Source organism: Perca fluviatilis, chromosome 11 (assembly GCF_010015445.1).
Source record: "Perca fluviatilis chromosome 11, GENO_Pfluv_1.0, whole genome shotgun sequence".
Taxonomy (NCBI): Eukaryota; Metazoa; Chordata; class Actinopteri; order Perciformes; family Percidae; genus Perca; species Perca fluviatilis.
The window spans coordinates 14,190,269-14,216,565 of NC_053122.1; the positions used below are offsets into that span (position 1 = coordinate 14,190,269).

The 26,297-nt window shown below is 41.8% G+C and overlaps 1 protein-coding gene across 1 annotated transcript; it reads right to left on the minus strand.

The window, feature by feature from the left end:
- Positions 1 to 1,694: 1,694 nt before the first annotated feature.
- Positions 1,695 to 25,186, minus strand: dnm3b (dynamin 3b). The gene is made up of 21 exons (XM_039815160.1): positions 24,865 to 25,186; positions 24,066 to 24,391; positions 21,952 to 22,025; positions 21,375 to 21,524; positions 19,967 to 20,170; positions 19,055 to 19,153; positions 18,526 to 18,686; positions 18,011 to 18,153; positions 17,681 to 17,816; positions 16,708 to 16,775; positions 15,475 to 15,613; positions 15,174 to 15,260; positions 14,019 to 14,089; positions 13,781 to 13,835; positions 11,938 to 12,051; positions 6,083 to 6,192; positions 5,213 to 5,327; positions 4,560 to 4,724; positions 4,136 to 4,368; positions 3,832 to 4,005; positions 1,695 to 3,450 (listed from the first exon to the last, which is right to left on the minus strand). Exons 2-21 carry the CDS (start codon positions 24,224 to 24,226, stop codon positions 3,408 to 3,410), a joined length of 2,502 nt encoding a protein of 833 aa, XP_039671094.1. The 5' UTR covers positions 24,227 to 24,391; positions 24,865 to 25,186; the 3' UTR covers positions 1,695 to 3,407.
- Between the last annotated feature and the right edge of the window lie 1,111 nt (positions 25,187 to 26,297).

The window sequence follows — 26,297 nt, forward strand, 5'->3', positions numbered from 1 at the left end:
CATAATTGTGATAATTATGACTCATGATGACAAAATGGTCCCACAATATGATAAATATGACTGATGATACACGTGTCACCGATATGTGGTGTTTACTGGGTGGATGACACAGACGATCGAAAGCCGTATCAACAGCAACAGCTGATGGGAAAAATATGCTTACAAACATTTTGATTTGTTTTAAAACCCGCGTTTGAATCAGTTTGAATCATAGACTGAATAAAGGTTTGAATACGAAAACATACTGTATTGTACATCCATGACCAGTTACAGAGGAGGTTGATGGGTATATATAATATATAATATATAATAATGTTGTAAAGCGACCCGCATTGTGCACATCAAAGCGTTTTTTCTTTTTTTTGCCAAAAGTAAATTGCAATATTAGCGACCTGTGGTAATTTGTCCGTGGGGGTTCACTTTCCACTTTTTCAGAACAAACATTCTGCAAGAGTACATTAAGTACTTCGGAAGGCTTAATATTTACAGTCTATGAGACAGATGCATGTTTATGTTGAGGTCACCAGAGGGAGCCATCTACGCAACATTCAAAAAGGAGATTAAACGACCTTTGTGTTAGGCGTCACAAGAGTCACTACTATGAAAGGGGCACCTCCTACATGCACTTCAGCTACTGTAACCACAGCATGTCAAAATAGGACATTTAGGACATTAATATGCTACCTCTTAAATTATTCACTGTAGTTCAGCTGTTCCCCCCATTCTCACATGCACTGCTTCAAATATATTTTGATTTATAAAGCAGAGAAAAAGATGTTTACTTAGTTAGTACCTGCAGTCATGTGTTTGATCCCCAATACATGAAATACTGTTAATCCCAGATGGTATATGAAACATTTTTGCTGGTTTAGTGTGACTTTATTTACTAATTTATTACAAAGTTTTTGAGGTTGTATATACAGTACATGTATGCATCCATGTGAAGCAATGTCATCTGTATACAATTGAATATTAAGACATTTTCCTATATTTGGTAAGAAGAAAGCATACAAAAATAATGATGTGACTGGTTTTCTGTTGTTGTGTAGTGGCTTTGCTCTACTCCACCATCATCATTTAATTCAATTTTATCATAAGGCAAGCAGTCTGGTTCAACATGATTGGACCATTTTAGATGTGTAGCACTGTTCCACAAATCCAGATATTTGGGATGAGGGAGCGTAGAGGTACCAGCGGCCAACTGCCTTTTTGTATTGATGTATGGAATACTATAGTTATAGGCAATAGTTTGAAGTTCCAAAATGTTAAAAACATATTTATTAATGCCATACTAAAATAAAATCCAACCAAATGAAATTACCATGATTTATAGACTTAGTTCATAGTCATGAGATTCAATATTAAGTTTTTGATCTTGAAGAAGTAATTTGGTATTGAACGTGGTAATAATACTACTTACATTTATTTTCTGACCTATAAAGCATTCTAGTTTTGCTGTAATATTCATACAATAGGCCATCACAGAATTTACTGTAAAATTACTATATTTATTTGTCTTGTGGGCGTAGACAATTTATCCACCAAGAATACATTGTTTCGGTAAATATCAATAAGTAAGCAAGCAAGCTATAGCATATTATTCATAAACAACATATTATTTTGTAAATAGGCACCTATATAATGTTCCTAAAACCCAGTGTGCTTCAACAATAAAGACTCTGTTGACAAAGTGAGACATTATGAGGAAGAAGTTTATTGAGGAGAGATACAGAGACACAGAAAATAACAACTGATGCAATTCCCCAGTTGAACATTGCGCCCTTTTGCTAAACAATGCCATCTCACTACAACTGGAACTATTTTGTTGTTGGTCTTCAGCAGATTTTTCTTTTTTTTTCAACCTTCCAATTTTCTTTTTACATTTAGCTTTGGCAATAAAGAATTGTAATTCATGCCAGTAAGGCAGTCTAAATTAGAGAGAAGAGAGCATTTAGTGAATAGAGACACAGATAACGATTAAAGCGCTAGGATCCGTGATGAGGTCTTAATAGTCCACAGGTACAGTATCTCCTTATCATTACCTATATACATCAGAACACAGTTTAGGCCCACATACACAATAACAAACTGACAGAGAAGCACTTGAACATTGACAATACCACCTTAAGCTCTGATGGAGACGCTGACTGGCTGGCTTCGATGGTTGTGAGAGAAGAGGAAATAAGAGAGGCTTGAAGAGTTGAGAAAGAGTGCTAGTTTGTGATGGGCATGGAGTTGCATGTTTCAAACCTGAGAAAAAGGCTAAATGGAAACATGTAAATGTATGTTCTTTGTTCGTTCAAGAAAAGAAAAAAAAGAAAGTTTATTTTTTTCTTCCTTTTCACAGGTCAGCATCTGAATCTGAGCTTAAGGCTGCAAGGGTCACAACTTGACCATCGATACAGCACAGGTAGATAGACACCTATGACGAGGTTAAATGCATTATAGAGGCTGTTTCCATATGGAGAATACTGAAGGTGCTCCTCAGCCTTGCTATGTGTGTATGGCTGCTACTACAACACAGGGATAACTCACGAAAGTCCAACATTAAATCTACCCCCGAGGGTTTTTATGATTCATCATTAACAGCTTTGACCATGAAAACAAATACAACTGAAACAGCAACAAACGTGCAGATGGACAGCACATGCACACATGTCCTCCTCACACACTTGTATACACGTACACAGAATTACTCGCGCACAAACACGTACACACACACATACACACACACACACACACACACACACACAAGTGCGCACACACACACACACACAAGCACGCACACACACACGCGCACACACACACACACACACACACACACACACACACACAAACTAAGATACAACTTCTGTTCCTAAGAGAACATTCAGCTGATAATTAACACTTAAGGGGGCATTATACAATAAATTAACACAATACTAAATCAAACCCAGCCTACATATAGGCAAATTAGTCCCTCCCCTGTGTATACATACACACAAAACACACACTCTACATCCACACACTCCCATGCAATAAAAGCAGCTTATGTGCCATGCTGCATTTTGGAATGAGTAGGGCAGTATGACTGCTAAGCATATTCTCATGTAGAAGCAGCAAGTGGCTGACTTGGTGAGGGGTTTGTGAGGGGGAGGTTCCAGGGACTGATACTGGGTAGTGGATCTGCTAAGCAAACTCGGACCACAGGCGAGCAACAACCGCACATACACATACACCACAAGACAAGTACCATACTGTACATAGATATATGGGCATCGTCACCTGGCAGGAAATTGAGGGTTGAGGGGTCAAAGACTTCAGTGTCTGCACTAAGGAGAGACCAGGATGGCAGAGCCATGGCTAATAGAGGAGGGATGGAGTGGATGAGGGAGGGAGATAAGTGGATGAGAAGCCCATTTAGATGTTTATGGTGGAGCTTGTCTTGTAGGAGATGGCGGGGGCCGCCGGCTTCGGTAGAGAATGATGTAATAATAATGTGTAATGAAAAGTGTCAGAGAAAAGGACAGATAAGATATTCCAAAAAAGAATGAGAAAGGGACAAAGAGAATAGAATGGTAAATAAAACAAAAGAGACAAGAAAAGAGACGAGATTAGTATTCAGTCTTCACATAAATTAAACAGATGCTATGTTTTAAAACTTCAATGTCTCACACACAGAGTCAAAATTCGATTTAAAGGTAGTTAAAAACAAAAATAAGTTAAATAAGAAGATCAATACTACTTTAAAATTGCAGCAATGTCTTACTCATCCCTACCCTCATAAAGACATCTGAAGAGCATTTTTTGCATCTTCCCGACATAACAAGTTCATGTGAAGGTTGCATTTACCTGGGGATGCTAGGAGGGGCCCTGTTAGGGCGACTGGGAGCCTGAGGGCTGTCAGCAATGTTATTGAAGGGCCCCAGAGGTCCTGGGCGATTTGGTGGTGGCGGGGCCCCTCTGGGAGCCGGGCGCTGGCCTGAAGACATCCTCCTTGGGGCAGTGGGGCTGGATGGAGGAGACCTGGAGAAGGAAAAGGAGTTATAGTACTGAACGTGAATGTTTAGGAAAGAAAGAGAACAGCTAAAAGAAGTTTTATTTAAAAATGTTACAGGATGAATGTATAGGATTAGTTTAATTCTTGTAACTTTACCTGCGACTACCAGGTCCTCCCACCCAAGAGTTGTCAACAGGCGGAGGCATGGGGACAGTGATGGTGGAGGTGGAGATATCACCGATGATGGCCAGGGCCTCTGTCAGGGCCTGGTGGGTCCGCAGCACCTCATCTCTCCTCTGGGCCTGCTCCTGGGACTCGTCCATCAGGGCATTCTGGTCACCTGCAGAGTACAGCTGGGCCAACAGCTCTGCATTGATGAAGTCCTTCACCTAGTGGCAGGAAGAGGTGGTGCAGGATGAAGACTCACAATTATGAAAATGGAGATTAAAAAGTACAGGCCTTCTGATGGTTATCATTTAACACTATTAGTATCATTAATAGCATTAGTATATTTACTTTATTACAGTAACAGCAAAGGAAAGCTGTCTTTACGACACATATAAATGTTATCTTTTCTTACATTGTTGATCATGAGATGCATTATGGTCTTGGGCATGAGGTCCCGGATGCACTTGTTGACAATAGCCATGTAGGAGTCCACCAGGTTACGGATGGTTTCCACTTTACGCTCCAGCTGAGGGTCCATGGAGAAGTTCTCTGTGGCGGTGGTGGTCTCACTCTCAACCTAAAGAGGGAGGAAGAAGAAGAGAGACAAATGAAAAAGAGGTGAATGAGAAAAGAGGGGCCTACATTTACAAACTATATTGGGTGCTTTGAATGAATCTGACACACACACTCACACACAGGATGCTTAAATTTTTTTCAGACATAATGGCATGTGCACTCTGAAATGTAAATGTTAGAAAACTAAGACGAAATGTTTGCCATTTGGAAAATGTGTAATTTCCAGCATGGCTCTGCAAATGTGTTAACATTTGGAAGGTTTCAAATATAAAAAAAAAAAAGTAAAATAAGAGGTAGGAAATGAAATAATAATATTGTAAAAGAGGACAGGTAAATACAGTTAATATGAATATGTTAGGATCAGACATAAACAGGGGAACCAATGCTAAGAAAAGAACGTTACGAATGTAACCACGGTGCTATGAATCCTGGACAACTGCCAGAGGCAGTAAAAGATCAATTAAATGGAGAATGAATGAGTTTGCTAACCGCCATGACTTTCTCGGGATAGACCCCGGCACGTAGAAGAGAAGATTTCCAGCTGTCCACATCATCCTGAGAGTCGCAGGCCAACTCCAGGGTGCGATTGTCCTTGTACACATTCCTAAACACCATGCCACGGGAGGATATGCAGTCAACACCAAGTGGAGGAGTGCATTTAATTAAATAAAAATTACAATTTGATGTAACTAATTTATTAAGGATTCATTATTTAGGAACATGGAGACAGTGCTCCCCATTGTTACAAAAAGTGTTCCACAAAAAGATATAAACTCTGACATCTGGAAGTATTGACAGTATTAGGTTATGTGCCTCCTTCCATGTGGGATATTTTGTTGTTTAACCCTTTCTTGGGTTTCCAGCCAAGAGGGATGAAGAAACTGAAATACCATAAAATGTTTTCCAGGACGTTCTGCACCAATTACTAAAAGTTCAGGCCTGATACTAAACATTTTATACAGTTTCACCGCGTTATGATATAGGTTTCAGTCCTGTCAGAGCTTTTCTATTATCCTCAACCTACTATTACAACATCAAGGCTTTCAAATGACTCTTTATAATAATCCCCTGTAATAATTCACTGTAAAATGGCAAAAATTGTGATTCTTGAACACACTGCATTTAAATGACAACCTAAACTGAGCTGAAGATCTTTTAGAAATAGGTGAAGCTTGTCCAGCCTGCAATCATGCATACAGTACATGCAGGCATACATACTGTACTAAACACATAATCCAAAACATATTTCAGCAGCCGCACCAGCACACAGGCCTTGGACTGCATGTGATTGCTTTCAAGAGTTTTATTTACAGCCACATGAAAAGAAAAAAATGAAAATGTTACGATCTCACAGCTGACCTTGACTCTGTATTGAAAATACAGAATATGTGCTTGCTGGACATGAAACTCTTCTCCACATCGCGGACTTTCAGGTTGTCCAGAGGGAGCATGTACTTCTTCTCCTTCTCCTGTGAATGAGGAAAACAGAAGGTATGTATCATGAGCGCATTTTATGACTAATGCAATTTGCTACGTTTGTTATTTTCAGAAATTCTTGTGCAAGGAAATTGGTGCAAATTGTGCAAGAATATGTCCATAAGAGAAAGGTGAAATCAGGTTTTTAATGAGGGAGTGTGTGTGGGGGGTAAACAAAGAGAAAGGGGTGACAGGAGGGAGGAGGAATGGGGGAGAAATGAGAGTGGAAGGTAGGGAGTGGGTGGAGAAGGGGGAAGCAGAAAGAAGGGAGAAGGAGAGCACATGTGGAAGTCATTAGAGTGTGGGTCAAGACACAGTCGTTCTTCACGGTGCGTTTTGCCGCGGAGAGCTGGTAGCTAAAGGCTGAGTAAACTGAGTAAGACGGGAAAACGCAGGTATATGTAAGCACTGGAGGTCCAGGGGTCAAACACAATGTTCATCCTCTGAGGTAGAAGCTCGGGGATGGCTATGACACATTCATAGAGGTCCTGTGATGGATGCTCAGGTTGGAGAAACTCTGCTCTTCCTTTTTACACTCCATCCTAGCCTCCATCTTTCTTAACTCTCTCTGTCTTTTTTCTTTTATTCCCTCCCCCTCTATATTTTCTCAATATTTTTTCTTTCCATTCCAGAGGGGCCCACTTCCTGCCTGATTTTTTTTTTTTTTTTTTTTTTTTTGGAGGGAGCAAGAGAGGGAGAGATTAAATGACAGCCTGGCGTTAAAACTCAACATCTGGTAGTGCTTAGCAGCACACAGAACCAGGGAAGGAGGGAGAAGTTAAAGAGACGGCGGGCGAAAGGAGGAGGAGAGTCCAAGAAGAAGAAGAAGAAACACAAAAGTGGATTTGCAAAAGATTTGCAGAAGAAAGCCCACATCTGTTCTGATGGTCCGGGAAGAGGTGGTAGACGGTCACAGGTAAGAATTAAAGAGGATGAGTGGAGAAGAAGAAAGAGAAGACAAGTAAACTCTGCAGACTCTGCTGCGTTGTATTCCCCAAGGGGTCACTGCAGCCCTTATATGGTCACACAGGTCCCCTCCCTCTTCCTCTCTCTTCCTCTCTCTTTCTCACTCACTCACTCCTCCCCCCCCCCCCCCCCCCGTCTCTCTCTTTCCCTCTTTTTTGTAATATCCCCTCCCTGAACGTGCAGCCAGTCTGTCCCAGTCGTCTGAGCGAATATGCCACGTCAAGGCTGGATACTCCTCATGGCCGGCGTGACCGAAACGGACCGCGAGGGGACCCAGAGCTCAAACGTCTACCAAAACAAATAAACACGCCAAGAGACGTGCACCAAAAGGCTGGGGAAGGCGGCAAACGCGGATGAGGCGAATTGCAGTTTTGAGGGGTTTTCGATAGACGGGATCCTTGCTGCCAAAATGGAGAGGGGCGAAGGGAGGGCACAGATGACAGAGCCGTCCGCAAGCATCTGGAATGGCAGAAAACAGCACACAAGGCCTGGCTCTTAACTCCGGCTCCGTCCACCCAGTGTTCAGACTACCTGTTCATTATCATACTGGTGTACAGTAGTCTGCACATTGGTTAGACTGGGCATGGACCCTCTTCTGTCAGTCTATCTTTCTGTGTCGCTCTCTCTGTCTCTCTGTCTCTCTGTTGGCATTTCAAGTCTCCAAGATGTGGGTTTTTTGCATCTGTTCCTTCCTTCTCCCCCTTTGCTATTTTTTTTTAATCTATTTTATAATCTGTATGTGATCTATATTAATCTGTATTTTGTCCTAAATGCATTCTAACACTCACCACTTCCTTTTCACTTCTTTTTTGGAATAAACATACATTATCAATATAACACTAACTGCAGATTTGACAACATGCTGTGAAAACCAAGGTGTAAAAGAATCTTAATTGTGAGCCAGGATGATAAAAAAAAAAAGATTTAAAGCCAAAACTCACAAAATGGTCGAGCTCACAAAATTTTATAGCATGAATGAGTAAGTGTGCAGGCTGCTGGCCTGGTGCTCTGATGAAGATGTGGTCCACTGGAAGGGGGAGGAGCGAAAGCGGCTGCAAAGCATCTAACACAGGCCAAAGGAACGAGGGCCAATCAATCAAGTTGAGTTTGAATATACAGTCAGACACCTCCAGTGAAGTTATTTCCATGGGTGGCCAAAATTGAGTTTTAAGGCTTTAAGGCTGCAAACTATAGTGCTGTGGTGTCAAATAACTGCAAATGTCTGGTAGGATAAGTGCTCTGCAGATGGTGCAAGAAACACATCAGCAACAGCCACAGTGCACAAAAATATATGTACACACAGGATGTGTTACATTTGACTCAGTTAAATGAGTGTTAGTCGGTTAGTTGTTTTGTGGTATGATAAGTCAAAGAGTGGAATGTGGAATGTTACCCATTATATAGGGCCAAAACAGGGACTCAGTGTCATAGAGTCATAGCTGCTTATGAAGTTGAAGGCCCGAAACAGAGGGATATTGATATTTAATAGACGGGTTCCTCTCTGCTAAAACATTGGAGGCTGATGTTTGGATCAAAAGCTTGTGATTTTCCTGCTAAGAATGTGAGCAGTTCCAAAGTAACTGCCAACCAAACCAAGAGAGGGAGGAGGGTGTGTGTTTGTGTTTGTGTGTGTGTGTGTGTGTGTGTGTGTGTGTGTGTGTGTGCGCGCGCGCGAGTGTGCACGTGCATGCGACTATAGAAAGTTCACAGGGTGTAAAACATAAATGAAATATACAAGGCGAAGCCAGTGGAGTCTATAATTTCCTACATTTCCACACTAACGTATCAAATGACAATCTGTAGCCCCAGTGCTGTGTGGCCCATGTGATGTCTGAGGGCTGAGTGTGCGTTCATATATTTTGGGTGTCTGTGAGTGAACATTTGGTTGGGATTGGGACTGTTCCAAATTTGCAGCGAAGGAGTGAATGCCTGAACTCCCAGTGGAAAGAGGTGGGGAAGGAAGAAAGAGCGAAAAGAAGGGAAACTCAGAGACAAAGGGAAAAATGAATGGAAAGGAGAATTGAATGACAAGAACCATGGCCAAACTCTTCACATACGTAAGAGTGACTCTTCAAAAGCTAAATGCTCCCAAACTGTATATTAAGTTGACCTACATATAAGTGGAACCACATATAAAAAAAGAGAGAGCACTATTGTCTCTATCAATTTGTCTTTTTGCACGAATACAGATTCCACTCTGTGTACCTCTCATGGAACTGCACCCCAGCAAGAGACTAAACAAGGTCCGATAAATAAACAACCATGCAGCAACAATACCAACAACTGGCTGAAGGAGTTGCAGTGTGTCTGCCTATCTACACTTGCTGTGCAGAATATCCTCCAACCTGTACAGCAGGCACAGACAGGCAGGTAGACATCAGCCCGCCGAACAAGCCAGCAGCACGGATGAAATGCTGCATCCCGTCGATGCAGAGTGGTGCAAATGTCGTTGTTTTGTCTTTATGATGTACAGTATTATCAATGATAATAAAAATTTGAATAACAAAATTCTGCTTTTAAAAATCAAGTCATAACGAGTCATTTATTTACCATGTATAAAGTTAACTGCTGGTTTAATTCTGCAGAACATCCGACTGTCATCCATCAGTCTTAGTTGATTTTTGATTTAGTTAAATACATAAAGATCAATTCCACAAAGAATATCTTTGCCATTTTCACGACTATTTTCACACAAGTAATTTCCTTCCGAAAACATTGAAACATTGAACTGGCACATATTTATATCGGACCCACCCTTAAAGCTGCAGTGGGTAAAATGCTAAATGCTAAATGCAGGCAATGCATGTGCAGAACAGCCAATAGGAACGCTTTCTCTCTCTCTCTCTTTGAAATGACCTGGGGTCTCATTTATAAAACTGTGCGTAGGATCCTTACTATAAGTGTACGTACACCCAAAAGCCCAAAATGGTGTACGGCGAAAAAAAGTCAGGTTTATAAAACCGTGTGTACGCACACCTGTAAGCAATGTTCCCTTTATAAAGAAAAAGCAAAAAACTTCTGAGACATTCAGGAATTGCTGCAAATTGAATTATAATTTCGGCCTGTTCTTGCACAGTGTATGGAACCCTGATCTATAGACAGGGTTCCATACACTGTGTTCCATACACTATATATACATATATTAATAATACGTCCAAAACGGCAGGCATTACGGCACTCGGGGACAGCTTCGATAAATCAGACGTATATGATAAGATTTAACAGAACTATATATTATATCCAAACATGCCTTAGTGATAAAGTTGAAGATTATATATAATATATTTAAAAAAAAAAAATTATCTGTCTGACATTTCCCTCTGGATACAGCCGGTTTCCCGCAGAATTGGCGAGGACCTGTATGTAGACCGGGATGGCACGGTTCCGGCGCATTGCCCTCTCTACTGGACCCAATTCAGTACATAGATCCAAGAGCTCAGCTTTAGAAAATCTAAATCGGCCTATTAGCCAGTCATCGTCATGGTCCCTGAAGTCTCTTTTTCTACTGATTCTTCCATTAGCGTAGTCCTCCTGCAGGGCCAGCAGTGCCATCATGCAGCATTACGCACGGGGGGATCACCGCAGTATTTATATGTTTACAACAATTTGTGATTGTTAACACCTTGCCAACACAGCATCAACTAGTGGTATCCCCCACCCCGAGATACAATTTGAAGATGAAATAAAGTGTTTTAGGCAAATACACTTTTCTTCATGCAGGTTTTGTCACAAACAGTATTAAAGTTCGGACAGATAATGAGGACATTAAAGGTTACGATTGCGCGAGATCTTAACGGCTGTATTTTCAGACTTTGACATTTGATGATATATGCACAGTTTTAAAGACAGATATTTAGTTATTTACACTGTGTTCTGCAGTTATCTAATGTTAGGGTATTTGATGCTATCCGGTATTCCATGCAGTTGGGCCATCCCCTCATCCTGTGCTCCGTAGTGGACAATGTGACGGCGAGACAGCGCCGATTAAATATTAAGAACACATTTTTATTTAAGATTTGAGTTGGAGGTGTTTATGGAACAGTTATCACTCAGTACAAGTGCAAATAACACAGCTGGATTTCATCTTCATGGTAACGTGGATGATATGAAGAATGTGCGTGAGGCATCAATACTAGAAAATATAAAGCATAATCTTAAAAATAATTTACTTTCTGCAGTCTGACTTCAGTTCACATGGATCAGAGTTTGCGTGGAGGACTGCACATTCTACCGTCAAGTTTGTTTTTTATAAATCACAACCTTTGCGTGGGAAGTGGCGTACGCCCATTTTCAGCCCCGTTTTGTGCGTACACTACGTTTATAAATGAGAGCCCTGGGTTTGACCAAAGTCTCCCGTCACGGCTAGATTGTCTGAAGCCAGAATACAGAGCCAAGAGGAGACTACTTGAATTACAATATGCTGAAAGATTATTATGGAATCTTTGCCCCATGACACCAATAATAAAGTGCCTAGCACAGCTTTCATTGATCCTCATCCTGATCTAAAGGCCCTAAATATGATTTTTTTTTTAAACATGAAAAAGGGACAAGCACACAAACCCTCAAAGTCCTAAGAGAAATATTTATGTCTCTTGAGCTGCTAAATACCAGAAACAATGAGCTGAAAGACACTAAAACGCTTCGTAAAGCTGAAGTGAAAGTAAAGGGTGACCATTCTTAATAATAATATTTGTTATTACAAGCAACCCCTTTCACATTAAGAGCGATTTGATTCAATGGTATTGTAAAAAATATTGCAACTTTAAACTGACCTCGTCATCCTTGAACCAGGAGAGGCTCTCGGCAGTCAGCACAAACCAGTACTCTTTGGCTCCCCCCTTCATGATACTGATGTTGTTGATGGTCAGCCAGCCTTTGCGAATGACCTGATGGGAGAGTAAGGTCAGAAAGTCAGTCTTTTTTTTACTAAGTGAAACGCACAAATAACAAGAAGACAAGAGGATGACAGGAGCTCTTCATCCGTAATTATTTTGATTTAAAAAAAACAAACATACATCTACAACGTAAGACAGTAGGTCAAGAGTTGCAAAGAAAAACTCACCGCACACTGTCTTACTTGCAAAAAATATAGTTTTAATAAAAGGCAACATTTCGGTACTGGCTTGAAGATGGTCCAGTACTGAAACGTTGCCTATGATTAAAACTTTATAGTTTTTGCAAGTAAGACAGAGGCGGGAGTTTTTCTTGGCAGCGATTTAAAATAAACATATCATGGCTAAAGCTAGCCCAAATTAATCTGTGCAGGTAATCAATGCATGAAGTGCGATGAAATGTGTGTGAAGATACGGTTAGGGCTGTCATTGTGTCTTTGTGACTCACTCAGAGCCTAGCATGTGACTGTGTGTGTCAGTGCAGTCTCATTCAAGGAACTGTGTGCTTCACAAGCAGAGGCCAGTGTTAGCTTGGTAAGTGACCATTGTGTTAAGTGCTTCAAGCACACAATAAAGCATGTGTGTGTGTGTCAACTGTGTTAGGGGTAATAACACTACAAGCCCCACATAAACAGGCCTTGGGGCACAGTGCCAAGTGATTATTAGGTTAGATTACTGTCAGTCTTGCACCGCCTAAGACTCACTAAGGAGGTTACCCAAATCATTACAAAGCCTTTCTGTCATAAGCAAAAATTATAGGGCTGTTTTGTGGCTGGATCCATAACAGGATACTAAAAGAAATCTCTTACATTTTCAGTCTTAGAGATGATATTTAAATTGCCAAACCAAGGATAATTTAATGTCTATTTGTCTAGTTGGCAACCCCCTGTAGTCTGCGGACGCTGGTGGGTGGAGGGGGTGTTAGACAGTAAACGGTTAGAGAGAAAACTCTTACAATCAGGCCTGATGCGGGAGGAGAGGAGGCCTGCAACAGGAAGGAATGTGGGGGATTTAGAAACCTCGTGGCACTAAAAAAAGGCAACTTTTCTAGTGCAACTTGTCTTAAAGAAAATGCCTCTGCCCAACAGTAGCTTACTCAGCTAATTTGCCATTCTTGAACACGTCAAGAGTGAAAAACGGGAAAAATGATTATGCAGCAGCGCTGGAGAGCACCACACAATGGGCAGAAGTGTTACTGCAGGCACAAATGACATTGCAAACCATAACCCACAATGAGCGATACTCACCAACAGACACCCATAAGAGTGCAGCTGAGATTCTCACTAAGGGATGGGGATGAAATGCAAAGTGGCACCTTGATGACACAGGAAGGGTTCAAACAAAGGGAAATGTCTCAACAACAACACCGGTGATGATGGTGGCATAAAGTAATAGAACCCAGTGTGATTCTTTTACTGAAATAAAAATCATAAAACCAAAGAAGCAAACAAACTGGTGTAATGCACCATGCATGACTAAAATATAAAATAATAATAGCTAAGAAAACATAAGGCTAGAAGGTATGTAACATAAAATGTGTACAATGCAAAAGAGTGACTAAAAAGAAAGGGCATCTTGGATCAGATCCCTTTCATTTCAGCATCATTCTCTTTTTATCTTCCCTGCAGTAGCCATGCTGCTGCTGCTGTGTGGGTGTGCAGTACTCCCTTGACCTTGTGCTCCACTGTTTATGTGTGACATACAAGACATGACAAATGTTCACCTGATTTCCTGCTGAACTCTGGCTCTTATTAGTCTGACTGCTCCTCTGCTGCGCACTGCGGTGGAGAAACAACAAAGCAGAGATGGCGGGAGAGACAGGATGACAGGGAGGGAAAGGTGAATGAAGAGGAGAGAGAAGGAGAAAAAACACATGACAGGGGTAAAAGGAGATCTTCTAAACATTTGTTTTCATGAATATTTAATCATGGTGAAGCCAAGCTAATAGATGCAGTCTTTACTTAGCAAAGCCAATGAAGTCTTCGTGGTTAGTGTTGATGTAAGAGAGCTGGATGTCTATCAACAGCAGAACCTGTAACAACACAAAACATTTACCATGAAGTGAGTCATTCTCAAAGAAATACACTAGGTTGTAGGGCTGGGTACCGAACTTTGATACTTTTTAGGCACCGACCAAATTGTCTCCTTAATATCAAGTATCGAAAAAATGCCTCATCATTCAATACCAAATTTCAATACCTAAGGAGCAAATCTCATCAGCGTCAGTGAGCCAATAAGCATGCAGCATGCTTCTAACAAGATCTAATCATGCTGGTGATTGGCTGTCTACACGTCGTAGAGGTATGCAGGAAAAACTCGCTTGTTACGCACAGCGACAGTGCTCACGTAGTAGGAGCTGAAAAATATATAAAAAGATTTTTGCCATGTTTTAATTTATTTTTGTCAAAATGGATTTTATAAAATTGGTATTGAAAAAAGTATCGTTCATGAACCGGTATCGAAGTCACGGTATTGGTATTGGTACCGGTATTGATATTTTTAACAGTACCCACCTGTGAAATTTTTAAGACTCTAATTAGTTTTCTTGCTGAGAGTTAGCAGAGATGATTGATACCACTCTCAAGTTTACACGGTAAATATGTAGCAGTAGCCAGCAGCCGGTTAGCTTGTTAGCATAATGACATGGGAGCAGGGGAGAACAGCTAGCTTGTTTCAGTCCTGCACATAAAACCACAATGTGTTGTTTTTGTAATGTAATGTTAATTAGTAAGCTTTAGAGATGTCGCTATGTGGAGTTTGTTACCTTCAAACAGAGCCAGGTTAGCTGTTTCTCTCTATTTCCAGTCTTTGTGCTAAGCTAAGCTAATCATATGAGGCCCTTCATATTTACCATACAGACATGAGAGTGGCATTGATCTTCTTCAAATAAGCTAATTTCCCAAAACTATTTCTTTAAATGTATTATATGTCATTCAGTATGTGTATTAATATGTCATCTATTTGGTTAATTGGTACCTTGTTTGTAATTCCACAACATTACAATGACAGATATAGGTTTAAAAAACTGGCTACTGACATAATGTGTGCATACATGTCACAGACCTTCCTTCATACACAAATGTTTATGGCCATAATTGCAAGCTAATGAGTGTTACCTGGTCTTTGGCCCGACTCTCTCTGTCTCGGATATGACTAGTCACAATTCTCTCAGTTTCCTCGCGCAGCATGGGGAAGCATTCCAGCTGAAAACACATCACACGGCTTATCACTCACTTAACATAATGAGGAATGTGGAATAATTAATAATAAAAACCAAACTCAGAAACAAACTGAAATTTCATCATTTTTCAGTGGAAGTTTGTTTCCTTTATCAATGCTTTATCAAACAGCCTTCCTTCCTTTTTTCCTCCCTGATTCCCCTCAAACTTCCAAACCCTGATGAACCACATGAGTTACCTTGTTGGAGCACTGGCGCACGGTGTTAATCAGTTCCTGGATGACCATGTCCACACACTTGACGCAGGGCCCCTTCAGCTTTATGACCTGCTTCTTCACAATGGCCTCAAACGCCATGTCTGGGGTGAAAAGTCCCGTCCTGAAACCCACCAAGAGGAAGGGAACGAAGGGTACAATTGTGATGAAAATTGGTTTCCCTTTTCGGTGACATTACTTTAAGGTACTCTAAGCGATGTCACACGTTTTTTAGGCTACAATTTTTTTTGTCACATACAGCAAACATCTCCTCACTATCCGCGAGCTGCCGGTCCCCTAAACACACTGTAAAAAAATGCGCTCTCTGTAGACAGCCTAGGGTCCACACACGCCAACAAAAACAAAGTCGTCCAACCTGGACCATGCAAACATACACAAACCATGTTCCAGTGTTCAGCCAATAACTGACAATAAGGATTTTTTTTATGGGGGGGGGATTTAGTGCGCTGAAGCACAGAAGGGAGGGAACGGATGAGGAGGAGGGAGGAGTGAGCTAGTCTTCGTTTTGTTTGAAAATACTTTGAACGTCAACAAGAAGTAACGTCACCCAACATCGCTTAGAGCACCTTTAAGCAAAATTGATTTTGATAGTAGACAGTAGATCAATATTTGATCTGTATTTTGGTTCTATATACAGTCTTTGTTTGCAGTAATAAAGGGGTCAGTGCAAAATCATTTATTGATGTCATGGTAGACATTGGACCTGCTATTGTTTGTGGATGGAATTCATGCTAATGTGGGTTTTCTTTAAATGTAAGATTTCTCGCATGGGTAGCAATTCTTTTGGTTGTGGTAGCTAACCGCTGCTGAACCAATATAGAAACACAGAGAGAGGCTGGGCTGAACATAAGAAAAGAAAGAAAGAAAGACAACATGCTCCTCCCTTGTTTATAAATTCCCATCCAAACCATGTATTTTAACCACATTCTGTATTTTGTTTTCTGTGCATCTTGTTATGATGTTTGCCACATCAACATTATTATACTTGACTGTCTTCAGGCTGTAAATAAATGTATTTATATCTTTATAATACTAACGGGCAGAAAGACAAGTGTAATAGGATCACTGGTTGGTACATCTCAAATATTTGGAGGAATTGTGTGCCTTTTGGGTAAAGCATGATGTGGCTGTAGTGCTAAAGCGGGGGGTGGGGGGCGGGGATGACATTTTTTTTCAGTTTGCCAGACAAATTCTTACCTGATACCGTGGATGTTCTTGATGGCATAACTGATCTCGCGACGCATCTCCTTCTCATCACACTCCATCTGAGGGGAACAGAGAGGGAGAGTGTAGACACTGAATACAGGGAACAACAGTAAAACTGTAAAATATGAGAGACAGCATGCCAAGAGAAAGCATGACAGAGATGAGAAAGAGAGATAAAAGCTGTATTTGTACTGAGTTTGAACATGTAATATAGTGAAGCTGTTTAGGGATCATTCAATAGAAAATCACAAGAGAGAGAATATAAGAGTGCGTTATACAGTGTGCATGAAGAGTTGGGAGGAAACAGGACAAAGAACAAAGAAAAAAAGGAGAAAATAGACTGCAAATAGTGTCATTTAGTTTTAAATTCAGCCTTAAAGCAAGACTAGAGAACTTTTCCCGCTTCGGTCCACCTACAGGTTGGAAGCGGAATTGTCCATTACATTACATTGTCCAGTTCATTCGAACTACAGTTCCGCTACCCGATCTGGCAAACTTGCATAATGTAATGTAATGGACGCTTCCAACCTGTAGGGGGACCGAAGCGGGAAATGTTCTCTAGTGTTGCTTTAAAGACTTAGAATGAGAAGAAAAAAGTCTACTGGGGGTGTCATTATTTCAACTGTTCCTTTGTTTCAGGATTTTTTTTCAAGAGATGAGCGTCACTATCTTTGGGTAAAACAGAATAAAGCAGATGAGTCAGCTATCATTGAGGACATAGAACTCTATTTTTCAGAGAATTCTTTTTTTAGCTACCTGTAGGGCATTTAAATTCTACAGTTAAAAAAATGACATGTAGTGGGATTCCAGTAGAGATTCAATAAATGTATCTTTGACTACTTTAAGCCAACAGATCAACAAAAAAAAGCCATTTGTATTTGAAACAGGTTTGATAATTGCACCCGAGCCAGATTATTTATTTGTTTTCTGCAGTGCCATCTTCTTCTATGTACAACATTGTCACCTTAACCAGCTCAAATGGGAAACGCTCGTGGAAGATGCGGTTGATTTTGGCTCCACCAGACAGCTCAACTGTGTCAACCTGATCCCCTGAACCCTCAATCCTTTTCTCAAAGTCCACAGAGAACTGCTGCACCATCCTGAAAACAACAACAAATATGATAAATAAAAGACTAGCAATGACTTCTGACTAAAAATTAGAGCTGATAAGCAACGGGTGCCATGGGAGAAAGTAATTATCTCTTCCGAGGTCAGATATTTTGCAGGATACTTAGTTTTTATGAACTAAATTTAATGTAAATGCTCTTGTTGTGAAAAGAAATGGGGCACTGACTGCAACAGCTGCTTGGTTTTGCGGGACGGGTCATCAGGTCGGTATCCCCGGTATTCCTCGGCCTCCTTGTCCAGAGCCAACAGCTGGGACTGCAGCTTGCTGCGGAAAGCTGGCAGGGTGTCCCGGATGTGGTTGGTCAATTGCTGTGGAGACACAAAGCCAGCAAAATTACACAAACTATAATCACATAGGAGCATCAATAAATAGATTATGTTCCTGGTATTTTGGATGTACAGTGATTTACCAATCAATAATGTATATTTCACTGTAATCATACAATAGATAATGTAACATTCTTACAATAACAAAGCAGATAGCATGTGGAATGCCTGCCTGAGTGAAATCATGAATTATTAGAAGCTGAACTAGAAACAGTGAGCGCATTTTCCACCTACTGACAGTCTTGTATCACCCACACTGATGTGCTGTACAATGGAAGCGTGGGAAAAACAACGTCGCCCTCTTATTGATTATATAAAGTGCACTGTGGGCACCGGGAGTAAATCTATGATCACCTCGTTGAGTACTCTTTGCAGTCGTGGGGTGCCCATTTTTTCAGCCATGTGCCTGTATGATGCGTGGGACAAGAAGAACTTCCTCTCCGCATCCAGAGCTGCCTTGATATCTTTCCTCCCATCGATGTCCTTCTGACTGCGATTCACCACTCCAATATAACCTGGGAATGAATAAATGGCACAAGTTGAGAGAAATAAAGAATGATAATCCCAGGAGGCAAAGGCAGAGACAGCACGAGCGAGATAATCAGAAAAAAAACAAGCTCTGGAAGTGAAAGAAGGTGGAACAAGGACAGTGTTATTGGACGCTGAGATTACAGTAAGAACACAGGGAGAGACGGTGAAAGTGAAAGGTTACCAGAGAAAGAGCCAAAGTGAATCTGGCTGGCATAGCTCACTATACTGTATAAAAGACAGACAGACAGACAGACAGACAGACAGACAGACAGACAGACACACACACACTCACACACACACACACACACACACACACACACACACACATACACACACATACACACACACACACCTCTTCGCAGCGGCAGCAACTTGTTCTCCAGTATGTCTCGAGCATCTGTGCCCTCGTCCATCAAATCCAGTTTGGTGATTACTCCAATAGTCCTCAGACCTAGAAAAGGGGTCAAAAAGAGGAAGGAAGGATGTAATAGAAATCTAGAAATGCTTTTTTGGAAGGTTAAAGGCACCATTTTTTATAATCGATTAATCATGTGGTTGCCACACTTGCTGGTACAAGTTTCTTAAATGTGAGCTGTTTTGACAAAATTATCACTTTGAAGATGTCACCCTTGCCCATTTCCTAATGCAGCTTTGCATCATTTCCTTCCTTTATTCATTCTTTTGCCCCTATTTCTTTCTTCTTCTTTACTCATATTTAATCCTGCCACGATATCCTTTCGAGGCATCTTTGGCTGCTAGCATCCCATCTCCCTATTCTTCCACCTCACTCTCCTTGTCCGATATTATTCATCCCTCCCACAAGGTTACTTTTTTTCATCCTCCTCTCCTGTCTGAAGGACAAACTCTTTGGGCAATACATTACATTGAGTCCTTTCTTATCCTTCCTCTGTGTTTCTTTAAATTTCTTCATGATTTTCTTTTCCTCGCTCCTTCCTTCTCCTCATTTATCTTTTAATGCCCTCCTTATTCTCCGTGTTCCCCTTCTCTCCGCCCCTCGTTTCTAATAATATTGTGACACTTGATCGATCCCTGAAGGGAAATTCTGTTTCCACATTCAGAGAGCTCAAAGGACAAGGTCAGACACTGAGCACCGTCACTGCAGCTGACAGAGATTCAACGACTTTTAGGTCAGTCTCGCAAACCACAAAGCCACCTTTTACGTGCTTAGTTTACTTCCATTCCGCTTTCTACATCTCTTCTTCACTCCTAATATCCTAGCCATGCCATCAAGCCCTCGCCTTACCCTGTGGATCGACATCCTTCGCCAGTTTAAGAGCGTCAGAGTTGGCCAGGTCAGTGTTGGCCGGAGTGACGGCCAAGATCAAGCAGCTCTCTTTGGTGATGAACTGCAGGATCATGTCCCTGATCTGCTGCTCGATGTCCACGGGCTGGTCTCCAACCGGCACCTTGGTGATCCCCGGCAGGTCGATGAGAGTCAGGTTCAGCACTGCACAGACAGAGGAATGCACTTTAAGAATAACTGGTAATACCTGTGTGACATTTCTGTGGCATATTGTTAGTCAAACTCTTCATTATTTCCCTTAAGTTTTTGTTAGCTGGGACGGTCATTTATTGGCACAATGTTTTGTAGTTTGAGGTATTTCAAATCTTCCCAGTTTAAATAGCATTTCAGTCTAGTGTGAGGTCAGATATGTCGACCATATTCCATATTATACTCTTCAATCTAAACAGGTTATATGTTAGCAAGCATGTTCTGTCAGTTGGTTCCATTAACTTGGCGACGGCACAGTTAGCTACACCTGACAGTTAGTTGGTGTAAATATGTAGTAACAACTAACCTCTACGTTTTTCTGATGAAACTTGTTTTAATTTAGTGATGCGTGAATCTCCATTTGGTAGTCACAACTACATCATATCTGGGCTACATTTGTACTTACTAACAGCTGGTGCAACTGCCTCTAGGAGCAAAACTGCTGGAAATTCTGTAAGAATCACTAGGGAGCTCCCTTTTAATTGTGCACTGTATACTGTATGTATACCATATACTGTATATAATCTGGTTTGTGAGTGTTTCGTCAATAGAAACAACTTCCTCCCAACTTCAAACCTGAACTTTGTTTGAATAAAAAGAGATGAGAATGTGCATGCTATCAGTTTTCAACCAGAAAATGTACAAAAAAATAAAAAATAATAATCATCTAAAATTTACTTCATTTAAATGCTCTGGTTATTAAGGACAGCATCACCATGCCAACAATTCAAGGACATCACATATGGCATCAATATAGCATCTTTATAGCATAAATATAGCATCTGTATAGAATCAGTAAAGCATCTGTACAGCATCAATATACCATGAGTACAGAATCACTAATAGCATCAGAATAGCTCTGAATATGAATATGCTATATTCAGTCATATTACCACAGAGCCATTAAAGGACCTGTTACACTGTCTCTTTTATCTCCTCAACAACATAGAAATGAATTCATATACTGTATAATTATTTTGCTCGAAAAACCACATTCTTTGTTTCTAGCCAGTTTTTTAAATCATGTTATGCCAGCTAATAATTGAAAGAGCGAGAGTATGATGACTCACATCTTGTCACCGTCTACCTTGATGCAAAAGTGTTATTGTGTGCTGTTACTTGACAGTGAAAGGAAGGAGGCTGAGTTATGGCTTCGCACCGTGAGGGGAGTAAACCCGCAGGTTGATGGGGACGGGAGATATGCCTTTGTTGGCCCCCGTGACGCGGTCCGTCTCTCCCTCGATCTCCTGGCGAACCTCATCGAAGTCTGTGAACTTCTTCCCTTTGCAATGGAGGAATTCAGCCCATTCTGAGGATGAAAAATGAAGAATATATAACAAGGATGGGCGCCCAGATAGCTCAGTTGGTAGAGCAGGCGCTCATAAATAGAGGTTTCAACAGCGGTTTCAACAGCGGGCTCGGCGCAGGGGGGCCGGGTTCGACTCCGACCTGCGGCCCTTTGCTGCATGTCATTCCCCCTCTCTCTCCCCTTTCATGTCTTCATCTGGCCTGTCAAAAATAAAGGCTGAAAATGCCCAAAAAATTATCAAAAAAAAAAGAAAAAAGAATATTTATAATGAGGATTAGTGGTGGCTGTGCTGCATGTGTTTGAGAGAAAAATAATGCCAGTGTAAGAAGGAAAAAAGCCAAGAGAAAAAAACCAGTACCATTTAAAAAGGGGAGAGGGAGAGGCTGCATGTGTGTGTGTGTGGGTGTGTAAATGTGTGTGCGCCCACCTGCAGTGGCACTGATAAGCTGCAGAACCAGGGGCCTACGGGTGACAATACCAGATCCACGAGGCAGAAAGTCCCTAAGAAAAGAGATCAAAACTCATCATCAAACCACAGCCAATGTAAACATGTATCAAAGAGTGTAGAAATGGATAATGGTGGCATAATAATATTTTCATCTCCAGGCTTTTTCCCTTGAAACTCTTGAAGGGCACATTTATTATAATTATACCCTATATAATGGCATGCAAGCTACTGTAGATCCTTCAATGTCACTAATCTGGTACACCAATTCAATATAGTCTGAGCGGAAAAGGTGCCCTTTTAAAACTAAGCAATTCCTGTTGCTTTTCCGCTCCTGCTGCACCTAAAAGTGCTCCAACAGTACAGAAAAATCTGGCCTGATAAACAACAGGTCAAAATGAAGAGCTGCATCGCTGACAAGGAGCTTTCTCATTTAAAAACAATGACTACACCATTTCCTAAGGTGTTCCACACTAACTTGTTTTGTGCGTGTGTGAATGTGTGTCCACTACTGTGTGTGTGTGTGCATGCACGCATGAGCATGATACACACACCTGACAGCCATCACAGCCCCCTGCTATGCTAAAGCTCTGTTCCAAGAAAACCTTATTAACACATATCGACCCTCAGAGCTCCCTCGATGAGTTAAAGAAAGACGAGCCCACTACTCGTCCATTCAGCGCTGTGCAGAGCCATTTCTGGACAGATGGACCATTACTCAGCATCACGACTGTCAGTGAGAGCTGGAACAGAACGAAATCAATGCATCCATCTGGGACAGCACACATGCATGCTAAAACTGCACACAGGAACTGTGTGGACACACTAAAACCAGCTTGTGAAAGACAGACTGAAAAAATAGTGGCTGAAATTAAAGCAGCAGAGGCCGAGATGACTTTAAGTACCTACTATGTGTCAAGCTTGCAAAACACTGGAGCCTACATTTCCCATAGTGCAACTCAATAGCATCTTTCATTAGACCTTCCCTGCTCTCATCTTTCAACATCAATACCCACAGTTTGTAATGCATGTTTTCTGTGAAATATTTGGAGTCTAAAGCCTGACTCAAATAACCCTGATGACATCATCATAAATAACCCTGATGACATCATCAGCTCCCACCAGAGCCACAGAAGGCGTTAGACATTATACATCTGGTTTAACAGGCTGAGTAGCACTCTCCATGGCAAATAAACTGACCTTTATATGTGCGGTGCACAGCGAAAGAAATGCTACAGTAAATCAATTTAGAGAGTTAATTTGTTAGGAAATTTTTAGATCAACTAGCCCTCATTATCGCTTTAAAATGCAGGGCTATAAAACAGAATGGTACCATATTATTGAGCAGACAAAAGCACATAATACAGCAGTTGTGGGACATGGATATACCTCTGTTTCTGATCTTTTTTCTTTCTTTTTTTTTTATTAAATGAACACTGGAATTGGTGTTGCCAACATAATCCCACTCCTGGTTGGGAAATAATTTTGATCCTTATCTTGAAAAATAAAAAAAAGATATCAATTCAAATGAGTCTGCTCATAACGTTTTTGTTGTGAATGACCAAAACCCAGGGCGTGATGATGAATATGCAAGTGTGTTTTCAGGTTTTCTGCAGTGGGAGCTGACATGTACAGTTGGAAGGTGTTTTAAAATGGTTACATGCAGTGATCTGCAATCTGAATATTATACAGCGCAGAACATGACGCCAATTTTACGGGGTCAACGGCATATTAATGCCTCACAAAGGATGCTTGGGAACTGTAAAGAGATGGATATTTCTAGCACTGTGAGTGAGCCTGACTGCAGTTGGTTCTGATTGGGCTGAAATCTCCAAGGTGCTGCTGTAACCCAAATAGCCTACCTCTTTCCTCCTCTGTCAGTAGCCCAAGACAAGACAGTGGTGTGTGTTTAAAAATATGTATACTGCACATAATATAATTGAAGGTCCCTGCTTCACAAGGTGCAACAGCAGTGACTTTAAGCTTGGGAGAGATGGTTTGAAAGCTGCACAGAGAGATAGGCCCCATAGGCCTCTTATGTCATCCTCAAGGTTAACCAGAGAAGGGATTATCCTATTTCTGGTGGTCAATTTTACCTGCCTACAAAGTTCTCCAGCACTGAGCTCTTTCCTGCACTCTGGCCGCCGACCACTGCGATCTGCGGCAGGTCCAGGTTGCAAGCCTGACCGATGGAGCTGAAGGCATCCTGCAGCTTGTTGACCAGCGGGATCAGCTCCTCCATGCCACGGTTTCCCATGGTGCCTTTAGACGGGTGGACTCGGAATCAGCGAATGGAAATGGAGAGAGAGGAAGGGGGTTGGGGTGTGACGCTGCTATATTAGTCCAGGATACCGCGGTGCTTGTTGATGTAGTGAAGTCATCTAGCCGCGCATTGCCCCGAGCCAAGCGAGGGTCGGACCGACTGTGGAAGCAGAGGACGGGGGAAAAAAAAGAGAGGGACAGGGACAGGGACAGAGACAGAGAGAGGTGCAGAAAAGAGAGATATGAACAGACAGGGACAGACAATTGCGCAGTTGCTTACCACCATAACCTCTCTCTCTCTTTTTTGTACACAACCAAACACACACACACACACACACACACACACACACACACACACACACACACACACACACACACACACACACATACATACAGCCAGCAGCACGAAGCCTATACTTTCAAGGGCATTTGGTGAGTGGAGGTCTATAGGCTCCATATAGTCTCGTTGAACAAACCCGGGGGCTCGAGGTTCCACTAATCATACAAGAATAACACTTATTAAGGGCAAAACAAAGCATCGTTCGATGAAAGCAGATACACGTTGATATACGTTAAAAAAAGTGTCCACTGAAGACAAATCACAGCAATAATCACATATTGTTGTGAGCCTACCCCGCCTCAGGAATCCCTCAGTGATTTCAGTGTCCGATGGAGCCGGTCGCTGTCCAGTGCTGAAACGACGCACAGACCAGGCAGCAAAGACGAGTGACAAGACCCCGGACGATTATACAAGCACCACCTGCTATGGCGGTGCATCAGCTTGATCTCTAATTCTTGTGCATTAATTGTGTTCGCCTGTAGGCTTCGTTCCAGTCGGCTGCATGTTAGAGCGGTCTCATCCCAAACACCAATTCGCCTTTGACAGATTAATCATTTTTTCCCCCCTCTCCTCCGTTCCGCGGTGTAATTGCGAAGCTGCGCCTCGCTCTTGCAGCATATCGACGTGACGGAGGACCAATGAAAACCGCAAGATTTGAGACGAGTCAGAGAAACGCGGCGCCCCATTGGCTGGACAGGTACAGTTTAGGCTTACCTGAGCCCGCCCCCTGTTTACATCCGTGCCATTTCTGCCGTTGTGAGTCATGCGGCACGGCTGCGCATCGCTGAAACCGAAGAGGTGGATGCGCTCCTTCAGATCCCTGCAGTAGGAGCAGAAACCAGCTGTCGTAAATCCCATACACTACCATTTCATACATGACACAGGCCATGGCAGTCATTTTATGTCGCCTTGCTTTGCGCATGTTAAAAACATTGTGGTGATGAGCTGCATGCTTTATGACTTACACATTATCGGCCCACTTTTGGAAACATAAGCCTTAGGTTTGCTTTAAGTGGAGAAAAAAAAAAGTGTAATGCCAGATTGTTACTGCAGGCCGAGGCTGGTGGAGGCGGCCATGCGGAAAGGACGCTGCCATTCTGCCTTAACCTCTTGGAGTACAACCTCGGTGTCGGATAACAAGCGTCTCTCCTCCACTAGGACGTGAACATCGCCTATCATTAGATGATCTATGAGGAGAGATCTAATTAGCTCCTCTGCGAAGAGGTTGAAAAGCGGTCTGATGTGCATCGAGGACATAACAGGCAACGCTCTGTTCGCCCCCCTCCCCTCCGTCTGCTTGTGACCGTCAAATCTGATCGATTTAGTCTGTATTTGCCCTTTTCATTATGGTCAGGCCTCTTGAGATGGGTCTAGTCGGCACATAATGTTGTAGTGAGCTGGAGTAACACTAGGTGGCAGTAACGACCTTACCACTGCAGATCTGTATTTGGTAAGGGTTAGAGTGGGCCCCGTTGATACCTGCCATTACATAAGGGAAAAAATAATTTTAGACCGGAATCCTTAAAAAATTATTGGGTAATAGGTAGCCTATAAAGTCATGTCAGACGGAAAACATACTTTTAAGTTCAATAAACTTGCAAAAAACTGCAGTAGGCCTATCATGTAAATTCTGCTTTGAAGTGTCTGGTGGTCTTTATGTGGAGTTTAAAAAAAAAAAACAGGAGTGGAAGTAACCAAATCTGTTGTTAGGATATTATGAAGAGTT